This window comes from Meleagris gallopavo, chromosome 6, assembly GCF_000146605.3.
Source record: "Meleagris gallopavo isolate NT-WF06-2002-E0010 breed Aviagen turkey brand Nicholas breeding stock chromosome 6, Turkey_5.1, whole genome shotgun sequence".
Taxonomy (NCBI): Eukaryota; Metazoa; Chordata; class Aves; order Galliformes; family Phasianidae; genus Meleagris; species Meleagris gallopavo.
Genome location: NC_015016.2, coordinates 40,174,054 through 40,186,696, shown reverse-complemented (window position 1 = coordinate 40,186,696; position 12,643 = coordinate 40,174,054). Strand labels below are relative to the sequence as shown.

The following is a 12,643-nucleotide window of genomic DNA, read 5'->3' as shown; positions in this document are numbered from 1 at the left end:
GTACTTTGCAGTCCAAGTCTTTGTCTGTATCCATTAGGGTAAGTGCAAAAGCAACCAGGATGTATTTCCACACAAGCCTATACAAATAGAGATGCATCTGATTTGTTCTCTTGCCTACCCCTTTTCCTTATGTTCACTGCACTGTCTGTCAGCTACCAAGCTGCTTTAGGGCTCGGATTTGTTCCAAATTTTGGATTAATTCAATAGAGCCTGCTACTGCTGCCTAAGAATAGCAAATAAAAACACACTACTCTTGCCTGTCGTTTCTACCAATATAGAAACAAACGAATTAGTAACTCACTTCTGACATTTGGCCCAGAGATGCTTTTCAGCACTTGATTCATTGCTGTACAAGTCACAGTACAAGACTGTGATCTGTCCAATAGATGTAATTTACAGGTATAGGCAAAAAAAAAAAAAAGACAAACCTAAAAGGAACAGTGCAACCAGATTGCAAAAAGCTTCTCCAGGAGCGATTTTCTACATGGAAACAGAGTGATGGGTAGATGGATAGACTAAATGATCTTAATGGTCTTTTCCAACCTTAGTGATTCTACGATTCACTGAATTCTGAATATATTCTTTTTTTAACCTAAGTCTTCACCTCTTAGTAAACATAATTACATTAGAAAATGCTAGTGGTGAATTAACAGTTAGTGATATGAGTTAGGAACAACAGGCAAGAAGAATCTTTGTCCTATTAGACCTCATCTGCCAACCTTTTTTTCATTCATAGCTTGGTAGGGAATGATGGTATTTTCTGTTCCTCAAGCTCCCCCCAGTTATTTTGTGTACCTCACCCTAAGAACCTCACTAATTGCATGCACTGAAATGAAGAACATATTCACTCTGATCTTAAAGAAGACAAACTCAGTCAGTATTCCAAACTAATGCCAGGTCTTTTCAGTCAAGACTTTTTTTTTTTCTCCTTACCTTTGTTGGCTCTGACTCTAGCCTCAAGATCCCCAGAAGAGCTAATGAAAATCAGAAGACAAACTTCCATGTACTTCTTTCAAAATGTGATGCATCTTGGAAAGGCAAAGATGCATGCTTTCTGGGATCTGAGTTTACCCAGACTACTTTCAGTACCAGAAAAAATATTTCCATCTAGTAAGTCCTCAGCTACTCTATACAAATCAATCTGTGCCTAGGAGATTTTACATCAAAATAAACACAAAGCTCCTATGTACTGTTCAGCTGCAACCATAGAGATGTCACAGATGCCCCTGACAAGGAGATCTCTTGCACTCAGTGACAATACATGCAAACACCATCAGCTCCAAACACTGTGACAAGTCCTCTTCTGCTCTAAGTCACCGAGTCTGGAAATCTCAAACGTACTCCTCTTGGCTGCAGGCAATCTGAGAACAATTAAGGCTGCAGAAGGACACAGGGATTCCTTAAGAATATCCAAGGAAAGGAGGAATCCATTTGAACTCTGAAAATTCCCAGCATTTCTTTCTCCACGCCTGCTAGAGGGAGGCAACTGATCCACAGTTGCTCTCAATCTCCATCACATCTCAGCTACTTCTTAGAGAAGCTCTAAGAAAGTCCTTAGAAGCTTCTATTTCTTTCTCATCTATCTACTCTAAGAATAAAAAAAATAGTGTATGCATTTCCAAACTTCGCTCACATCAAACAAGAATAACAGCCAAGGAAAAAATGACAGCTGTTGGTGTCTTAGCACACGCACTGTAAAAATCAGGTTTCACTCCAGAAAAGCAGAGGTTACCAGATCTGCAAAAACTTAAAGACAGGGACAGTAACAGCAAATACCCTGAAGGATTTCTGTGCGTTTCTTGGTTATTCATATTTTACTATATATTGAGTTTTTTCTTCATCTCTCTCCCTGCTATAGCCAACATCCTTTTTGTTCTCTGTTTCATCGTCTGGCAGCTGGTTACAGAATTCAGTCTGAAATAGAGGTTTTCTTATAACCAAAAAGCTTCTGCAACAGAACAAAGCTACTGTATTGAGGACTGCAAGACAATGCCAGCGTTGTACGGCGTGCTCCCCACGCTTGGAATAGCAAGTTCAGCTTCACTGACATATCAAGGAGAACTTTGACAGAACAAAGGTTTTTAACTTAGATTTTTGGTTCTTTCATGTTTAAAAAAAAAAAAAAGCCACCTTTCTGCATTTTTAACAGATAAGGAAAAAGAGAGACAAGGCAAACAACAGGAAAATTCTTGACAGCTGCTAAAACAAATACTGCCTTTCACTATTAGTGCATCTTTTCTGTAGATTCAAAAAGACCTTACCAAGAAGGTAAGATCCTGTCTAAATTTGAAAGTAAATTTACAACAGAAGTGTGCAAGCTTAAAATGCAACACACATTTAATAATTCTCCACACAGATAGACTCCAGACAAAAATGCCTTCCTGAAACTAATGTAATGTTGAAAACAGGTTACACTAAATTGGAACATGTCCCTGGTACTCCATGGTCAGAGTTTCCACAACACATGCACTCAGGAATAGCCATCCCTATGCAATTAAGCCTTCCCAATGCAATTATTTTTGTATAGCTTTAAATGCAGATATTCCCAAGGATGTTGTTTACTCCCATTACACAAATGGTGATTTTATTTATTTATTTATTTAAAGCTAGAGACACTCCTCTAGCTACTAGCAAAGTTAGATAGAGAGCTATAGTTCATCCCATGGCCCAAATCATCTAACCTCAGGCTTCATAATTTTCTGCAGATTCGTTTCCTACAGGTCATATGCTTGGACCAATACAAAAAATGTGGTACTTCACAAACTTGCATCATATCTCAAAGAAGAAAACTGAACATGGAAAAGACAGGTTACGGGGCAAGCTGATTTGTGTTTCTATTACCCTCTGTGTAGCATGGTTGAGCATCTCTTGCCAGGCAGAGTCAAACTGACGTTTGTCATCCTCCAGCAGCCTCTGCTCAGCAAGTGAAATAGTCTCCTTTGCAGCACGCAGCACTTCGGTTGCCCTCTGAAAATCCTGAGTCGCTCTCTGGGCTTCCAGCTGTGCCTAAAAATTGAGAAATCAGGATTAGAGACAAAGGAATGCTCAGTCATGTTTAGGAGATCCAGCAGGACTTTAAAAACACCTACTCCAGCATTACTGTTTCCCAACTGTTTGCTTAGAACTGACACACATTTCCTCATTGTGGTAAATACTGCTAAGACGTGGCAGTTTCCACCCAAGCAGGTAATTTGCAAGGAACTGTCTCATGATGTTCGTGGTCAAAACTGCAGAGCTGATGGCCTACAAATAAGCACTCAGCTGAGAGATTAATACCTGATGCTATAGATTTAATCACTGAGAAACAAAGGAAAAAAGAAATGCAGTAGCAAACTTGTAGCACGTCACGAATGCATTGAGAATGGCACTCCCTCAGTTTAGTCAGGGTAGATTTTTATCTGGTACACCATTAATCATACTGAGGAAATGTTTTGGAATTACTACAGTGCTGTAAAGCATACACAACTTTTCCAAGAAGGTGGCAGTTAGTTCTCTGCATGTTCTTCTCCTTTGCTACTGCTAGGACACAGCTGGTACAGCAATCCCCCACCGCAGAGACCAGGGCAACCCAGGGAATTTGTAACAACCATAAAACACTGATGCAGGTTTTGTTGTGTCTCTGGAAGGTGTTGTTTTGTTTCAGCAAAATAACCCCAAGTTTGAGCTTGAAGGAAGTGCTTTAAAGTGGCTGCATAAAAGCAGGGAAGAACAGCACCTTCTGGTGAAGAAGTGCTCTTGCTGTGAGAGCAAAGACTCCTCCAAAACAACACACAACATACCCAATGAAGCAAGCTTAGAAGCCACCCAATGAACAAGCTGTGATTCTCTCACTCTGGACCAAGAAAATCGAATCATAGAATAGTTTGGAAGGGACCTTTAAGATCAAATAGTTTCAATCCCCCTGCTATAGGCAGGGACACCTCCCTCTAGACCAGTGGCAGACCATCAGCATCATGCCCTAAATGTTTGAAAGGGGAGACTCTACAATGAGCAAACAAAAGAATCTCTGTAAACAAGTTACCAGTGTAACATCTTTTTTGTTTTTGTTCCATACATTTACAAGTAGTGGGTTAGTTCTGTTTTGCAGGGACATAAAGCCCTTCAAATGTAAGCTTCACATTCAATTAGTTGAATGCTGAGCTTGGTGAAGACAGTTATCATTTACACTTCAACGATTTTATTTTTTTTTAAACCAAGTGGGAATTACCAAGTTCATACCTATGGGAAACATCTCTGACCAGACACCAGTGACAGAACAAAATGACCAAACCTTATTATGCCATGATACATAGAGAAGGAAGCTGGAGCTGAAACAGAGGAAAGGACTATTGCATGAAGAATACAAACATGAAGGAGGTGAAGTCTTTCATGAATAAAGGAAGAGGTTTCATTGTGAAGAAATGGCGTTCGCTTGGGAAATAGCCAAATTCCCTGTGACAAAAAGGGAAATGAGTAGAACAACACACTTCTCCAAACTAACAGCAGGCTACACATCCTCAACACCAATTGCATTAAACACCTTCGCATGAGAGACACCACAATTACTCGTAAAGGTAACTGAAAAAGCCTTCCTTCCCTCCCTGATCTCATGGCAGGGTAGAGACGGACACCAAATTTAAACACAAGTCGCAAAAGGAAATAAAGCACGCCATTTCCCCCACAGTGCCCTGAAATAACAGCAAGCTCTTCCTATGTCCTTCCCTTTACCACAGAGAGAGCTATTTCGCCCCACAGCCACCGTAGAAAAATATGAGTTATGCGTCAGAGGTCCTTCGGCTATCAGGTGTGGAGGGAAATCCGAGTTGTTACAGACAGAGAAGGGATTTCCTTCTGACCAAGGTCCTTGCTGCATTTCCTCCTGAAGTGGTTGCTGCTCTTTTCCACAGACAAGTAATTCCTCCAGTTGTGCCCTCTGCTGATTCACCACCTTATCTAATGCTTTCACTAAGAGACAGAACATAAAAGCTTTCAGTTCCAAGCAGCTCTACACATCCCAAAGTGGAATGGTACTTTGCACCAATTAATGTCACCCTAGTGCAAATTTGCTAAACCAACCATACATGACATTTCCTCAACACTCCAGTCACCTGCTTTGTATCAAATGTATTAATGCATTTAATCAACTGAGTACACTAGGTTAAAGAATGTATCGTTTAGCCATTAACCTGAACCATGGTACCCAATGAGCACAGAAAAGCCTTCTGAAGATCTTTAAATGAGGCTCAACCAAAGCTTTCAACAAAAGGCACAGACCAAACCTAAGCCCCCAAAATATCCTCTACTGAATACTCTGAAGATGCACAGTGAAGTGCAAACAGTAGTTTGAGGTAGGACAAGAAGTGAAATAAAACACAGGATTCCAGGAATAACCTGACCCAAATGTGACAGAACAGTGCTGAGGACACAGGGAAGAAGTGTGCCAAAATAGGGCTGATTTTCATGACAGATCACCCAGGAGAGAGCCAGGACCCAGTGCCTCCTATGCAATGAGGCCACCGAAGCCCAGTCCCAGCTCAGGCCTCAGCTCTGTAGCTTTCCCCTACAGGAGAGGGCCTGCCCGCTCTAAGAATTCCCAGCAAACACAGGAAAACAGATGGGTGACCCATTCCCAGCTCAGGCAGAACCACACAAAGTCTGCTTTCGAAACTCCACTAAAAGCAGATCCCAGGGGCATTCGGAAGTACAGTTTTCTCACCGTAACTGCATCAGCACTTGGATGTTTCTGTTGGCACAGATAGCCAGGTCAGGGATCAACACATCTAAGCCAGCAAAGACTGAGCTGAGCATTAGGAGCTGAGTTTCTAAATCCTTCAAGGAAAATGGCACTTAATGGAAACTTGTGCTACCGGTAGTTTTCTTGATGAAGCCTCTAGAGTGCAACTGGCTACAGAGCAACAAAATGTTCTTTGTGATAAGAAAACCAGATACCGTGTTCACAGATCAGCTGGACTTCCAGTTGCTTGCTATCTCCAGTACCTGGATTTGTAGGGCACTGAAGAGACAACGATGGAAACAGGCAGGACCATTCTAGCCACCACTCTTGCAAGCCCCAGAACTGCATGGGTAAATGGAAAGCTCAGATAAAAACAGATATCAACACTTTCAGCTGTATTTGTTGAATGCTAATCAGCAAGGGCAGTTTGAAAAACACTGTTCTGTAAGGCAAAATGGTTTTTGACTTGAGCAAAAGAGTCCAAATAATTTAGCTTCACCCATCTACTAGTCTTGTTTTAAAGAACATATTGAGAACCTGGCAAAGAAAAAACCTAAATGCTAGGGTAAAGAAAGATCCATTAGTCATTAGAGACAACGGGTCTGTGGTTTTGCCAATGTGAAAAAGGATACCCAAGTAATTTTAAGTTAGCATGTTACTCAATAATTAGCCTCCAGTTAGAACTCCCTCCAGCAGGTACAAGTTGTTCTGCAATATTACTGGCAGATTCTTCTCATGCTCTCAGCCTCAAGCTGACGGGTCACTTGGTTTGATTGAAGAGGTCACAGCCATGATCTTCCTTGGCTTTTAAAACTACAGACAAAAGGAGTCACACCTCCATCCAGCTTTCTAACACTGTGACTAAAACCCCAAAAGGGTTCATAATTACAAGCTATCAATGTATTGCTGTAATAAGCTCCCACAGGGGAGTCAGAAGCTGTGTCCTCATGGGAAATTCCCCACCTCTCCTGCATAGGGCCCTACCCAGGGAAGAGCCAGGCTCAACAGTAGTTCTTGTTTTAGTTGAAGATAGTGATGGAAACAAAAAAGCAAGGCTGTGGCATGGATGCCAAAGAAGAACATCACCTTTTAAAATATAGTCATTCTTCTGGAATTGGCAGCAACACACAGATATTTTGAGCTAGCACTGGCACATCAGCTTGTCCACTTCCAAAGCAGCGAACCCTGCACTTTTCTCTTGAATTACAAAATATAGTTTTCTGTTCAGCCCAAATAGCGTTTATTTTCCCAAACCCCACTTGCAGTCAGAGCCCTTGCTCAATCCTACAACACACAGCTCGACTTTTCTGTTTCAACACACACACACACAAAAAAACAAACAAACAAACAAAAAACCCACATATATATGGTTATACACACACCTTCCTCACTCCATCTAACTTTGCAGTTTCTGTTGCTGCCTGCGTGGTTACACAGGACTGACTGCTATCAGTCAGCTTCCAAAGGACCAGATCACAAGTAAAACGAAAATGCATGAGAAGAGCACCACCAACACGACTGGCAATTTCCCATTTGAAAGAGTACTCAAAGAATGGCTGATGTAACCCAGCGATGGTGACAGTCCTGCTTTGAGGAGGAGGCTGGATCAGATGACCTCCACAGGTTTTGTACAACAGCACTTCTAGCAAATACTAGAATTTTTCCAACAGTTTGTCACACGCACAGAAAAGAAAGCAGGAAAGCCAACAACACCACAAAGAATACATTTACAAAAATTTACACCAATGTTGAATGTTCTCCTAAATTCTCAAGCCCACACATACTTTTTTTTTTTAATAACTGGAATAGCAATGGAGCTGGGGGGCTCTTATGTAAGACCATGACTTCCATTCCCCTCTTCCCACAAAAAACTCTGAGCCAAATCAGAACAGAGTTAGTAAAGACAGAAACCCCTTCTTGCTATGAGCTACGTGCAGATGCTTATAAACAACTTACAAAATTCAATGCCTCTGGAGTGACCTCATTTTGGCAGATGAGGCATTTTGCGAACTATTTATTAATCTGTGGTGACTGCCTGCATTACTGACAGAAAATGCAGTCTCTCAAGAGTCTGAAACTCCCTTGTATTCTTTAAGCCGTTTACTGAAAAAGCTATAAAACTACATGGGTTAGAAACTGCTTTTTCAAGAGTAGATTTGAAGAATTTTACTTGGGTGGAAGAAGGCAAGTGGTAAGGGGAGGGAGGAAATGAGTCTTGCTAAAGCTTTCTGAAGCAAAACTCATTTTCTCCCTGCTGCATAACTAATGAAATGGCTGTGGAATATGATGACCAGATGTCACTTAGTCTCTGCTGTCAATCAGGTATCTTGTTCTTGCACTGAGCTTTCTGGTCCCACTTACGCATCCACTCCTCCTCTTCTAACAGCCTAATAACAGCTCAGTTACAGAACTGACCTGACTTCTGGCTCTGATTGTTTTCCTGGTAAACGTGTAGACTATAAAAAGGCCCAGGAAATCAGAGTAGACCTATAAAGCACGTTCTGAGATATCTAACTCTGTGCTAAAGTTAGGTGATATATTTGGCATCTGTAAGACAGGATCACAAGCTATATTCCATGAAATAAGAGGTTCAGGGCACAACCAGCCACTCACTTCATTAGCAGTTCTGTTAGCAGCTTATACACAGTTGGTCTTAAAGACAGAATCCTACTTCCTTTGGAACTACGGAAAGAAAGAAAAAAGGAAATACCCAAGCACACAATATCAAGCCTTTTTCAAGAGCTTGTTCCAAGAACTTGGCCTGCCTGGAGTTACTTACCCTACTTAACGAGTCTACGGCACCAGAATAAGCCAAATTGTTCATGCCAATACCATCCCGACACAGCTTTCTTGGGCACTCATCGCCATCTGCTTGTTAGCTGCGCAAAATTTAAAGCTGCCTTCTGGAAGATGGGATCATAGAACACGTCCAGGTTTTTATCTCCAATGCAAATCATTTGATTAAGAGGAAAAAAACAAACACGGCAGCCCTCCTCCCAGCATTCACCTGCACAGAGGGCTTAGGCAATGACTCAGTGAACCCAGGGCTTATGTCTGGTTTCTAGGTTTAGAGACAGATGCTCTGCATGCTCATCTGCACCAGGCAGCAGCCTTCTTTGCTGAAATTAAATATAGAAACAAGGGATAAAGTCCCACAAATACACGCTGCTAGATTTACACAGCCTGCCTTCATGGATTTTGCAAGATAACCCATGTTCAACAGATAGAACACATTTACAAAGGAGAAACACCGGATTGTTATCCCACCCAATTGCCACCAAAGCAGTACATGTTTGTTTGTAGAAGTTTCCAGGGAGTTGGTAAAAGACTGGCAGCTTGCTTATAGTAGCACACCTCGTGCACACACAGCTCCCAGTGTAAGCAAGGAGAAGACACAGGGGCAAGAGTTTCACTGGGGCAAGGAGCTGCTCTGGACTTGTTCTCCCCCTCCTTAGAAAGCATTAGGCAACCCAGCAACAGCCCAGCCTCTGTAACAGAGATGTTACTGGGAGGCCCAGACTGAGCATGTACATCTTCAGCAGAGTACAAGGTGCTTAGAAAACTCCTGAGAGGTCCATGGAACATTCCTAAGTGTCCTGTTGAAGACAATTAATCTACTGACCCTTCAAAATTTCTCCTAGTGGAATTAGATACATCACCATAGCACATATGAATAACAGGCCTACCTGGCTTTAGGGGAAAAGTTGTGGATGGTGACCTGGACACATGAAGGGCTAAGACCATTCCTCGAAGGAAGAAAACTAGGTAGCAGCAGGGACAGAATTTCAATTCCCCCTTCACAGTGCTAAAACCCTCCTGGTAAGAACAAACCCTCAGCACCTTCTCTAACTGAACAACAAGCACGTTCAGCTGCGTCTCCTTCTCAAGACAGACACTGCTTCCAAACCTTCCAATGACATTTGTCTTCTAACATAAGGGTTGCAAGTTGGCTGCAATTAAGAGATGTTTCTTACAGAAACTGGGACAATACAGAGCCATTCTCACACAGGCTACTGAGCAATTAAGCTTTATAGATAATATTTTTCAGCAAGCTCAAACTCATACTGGTTTACTAGAAGTCCTAATGAAACACATCCAGAAGGCAATAGCCATATTAGATTTGTTTTGGCAGCAACTCCTAGCATAAGCATTTACGATTTCATAATAAACTCCCACCTACTTAAGCCACTGTATACAATAAAGATTGGGGCAACTGAACAACTTCCCAAAGCTGGGAGACTTTTGCTGCCTTCCAGCAGTCATTGCTGAGCAGTTAACGTGCAAAACAGGTATGAAGGATAACAACCTGACCTCACATCATCCATCTCAAATGCTGGCTACTATTTTTAATAGATGAGCACATCTGTGGCTTGCAATCTCTTGAAACAGCCATCAATAATGGCCATAAAGGACTGACAGGGAAGAAGGGGAGTGAAAACAAAGCAGGGGAATCTTTCCTTTAAATTATCATCAGGATCTGACACAGAAGCAAAACTTTCTTGCCCTAGGCCTCTCTCTGCTACTTCAAAGAGAGAACACTTCTACAGTAACTTACCCACCCCAGTATTTCATTACTCCAGACCTACTTGCACAAGGCTTACATTTCACAACAGAAAAAGCACAAGAAAAGCCATTCTTGAAGAGTAGGAAAATAATTATCTCACTGTATCGTTGGCAACTACTGGAGAGGAGGTTGAACAGCCAGCTGGCTTTGTATTGCTGCCATCCAGAATAGCTAAGGACTCTTGGATGCTTTGGAGAAAACGGAATAAAAGACACACATACAAATAATTTTTTTCATTTCGTCTATGGAGAAACTCATCAAAACACTTTGCTGGAAGAGCAGCATTTTCTTCTGCTTCTGGAAGGAAGCACAGAAGAGAAAAGAATCTTTAATTTACAGCCCTCCAAAGCACACCTTCTAACAACAACAATAAAACCAACCACAGTTTTTCCATCAGCAGCTAATACAAATATTTATCCATCAACAGAAGAGAACGATCAAATAAAACAAAGATGCAGGATGTATAATATCAACCCAGAACAACCTCTTCAATGAGGCGTAGGAATGACAGACAGATGCAGGAGGTCTAACTTCTAGAGAGAACATGTGCACAGAATTTATCAATACAGGTATTTCAGCACTGGAGTGGCTATAAATTAGTCCCTACATCCCAAAGATGACAAGAACGTGGCACCAGCAGTAAAACCACCTGCAAATGCTATCTAGCCTCCAGGAAACATAAGTAACAGAGCACTAAATATGAATCAGGTAAGGATTTATGGAAGTTTTTTTTTAGTTAGTGTGAAGTAGCAGCTGCTCATGTTCCCAAACACGAGGTAGACTTGCAGCTGCCTGGGATTGAAATGGCAGAAACCTGCCTGTCACTCTGACCTACTGCCCTGCATTAGAAGGGCTGACAGGAAGGCAAATGCTTTTGCGAACTTTCCTTCACAGACCTCATCTTTAGAATAAGCTTCCAAAACCCACCAGGCAGCATCTGTTACCACCTTGGCAGTTTGAAGGCACCGTTTGAGACTCTCGAATGCCACACTGCTCAACCAGAACACAACCCTAAGGCTGAGGACTTAAAAGTAAACAAATAACAGCACTGATACGTCAGCTGGGCAAACTCCAACTGGCTGACCCAAGTTAAATGTTTCTGATCTCATTTCCCTGCTTCCTAGGCATATTCACATTTTTGGCCTGAAGGAAAACACAACAGATCTATAAATGCAGTTTGCAGGTTTTTAGCCTTGAGGTGGACACACCAAGCACAATGCCATCCAGCAGCAGTGAAACACTGATCCATACATACCCAAATACAGGGCAGCTACTCACAGGGCTCCAGTCACAACTGTGCAAACACAGCAGGAGTGCACAAAGCACCCCCACAAATCTGGAGTGTGGCAAAATATTTTCTTTGTTTAACCCAAAGTACATCCTGCTTTAGTAATACAGTTGACAAAATTCAGTGGGTTCTGTGCTTCAAGTCCAGGAAATGACTTCTCTCTCCCAACAATAACAACAGTAATAAAATGACTGATATCTGATCCCCTTGCATGGCTTATTTCCTCTTCAGATGGGCACCTAGTCCCACAGCCAGCCACATGCCCGTGAGAAGATGAATATACTGTGAAAATGCCCTAGGGATCAAAGCAATGGGAACTACATGTTTCATAGGAGGGCTAATTTCATGACGTTTCATTAAAAAAAAAAAAAAAGCATATGTGGAAGTATATGTGGGATAAAGGGGGGTTCAGGTCTAGAGCAGGTCCATGGGGAACAGAAAAGGAAAAAGGAAACATAAAAGCTTCTTGGACCACTAAGTACAACTCACAGTCTTCACGCTTCATCTCTTAAGGTCTTACCTCTTACATAAGATTTTTTTCTCCTTACTACTTATCTACCATGCTGAGATCCTTGACTACCCATACAGCAAGTTCTGTGTCTCCTCCTCTGCAGCATCCCAGCCATAGCAATCCCCCACAGGTCAACAAGGTCCGGTTGGATGGAACTTTGGGTTACCTGGTCTACTGGGAGAAGTTCTTGCCAATGGCAAGGGGTTTGGGACTAGGTGGTCTTTAGAGTCCCTTCAACCCAAACCATGCTATGGTTCTGTTCTATCAGCTTAAAACACAATACTGCAACTGTCCAAAGAAATAACATTCAGAGTACCTCCTGCTGGCTACAACAGCAGGCAATACAGCTGGAAATGCTCTTAGAAACCTTTACAGTTACTGACTCTGTGTTAACAGTGACATTCTCTTTGATGAAAAAGGCACTTCTGCACACACACCACTTTCTCTTACTGTTTGTTCGTCCTCAAACAGGGAGAGACCAGAACTGGAGGTCCATTAGCAGTAGTGCTGCACAGAGCAGCAATAATGCAGTGCTACAGTCATACAAAGCAGCCATGTGCTTTGAAT

General features: G+C 42.0%; 1 protein-coding gene across 1 annotated transcript in view; it reads right to left on the bottom strand.

The window, feature by feature from the left end:
* SH3BP5 (SH3 domain binding protein 5) overlaps positions 1-12,643 on the bottom strand; it is a 40,871-nt gene that overhangs the window by 13,044 nt on the left and 15,184 nt on the right. The window contains exon 4 of the mRNA XM_031553954.1: positions 2,842-3,006. Within this exon, the coding sequence (XP_031409814.1) occupies positions 2,842-3,006 (165 nt within the window). The remainder of the gene's footprint in view (positions 1-2,841; positions 3,007-12,643) is intronic.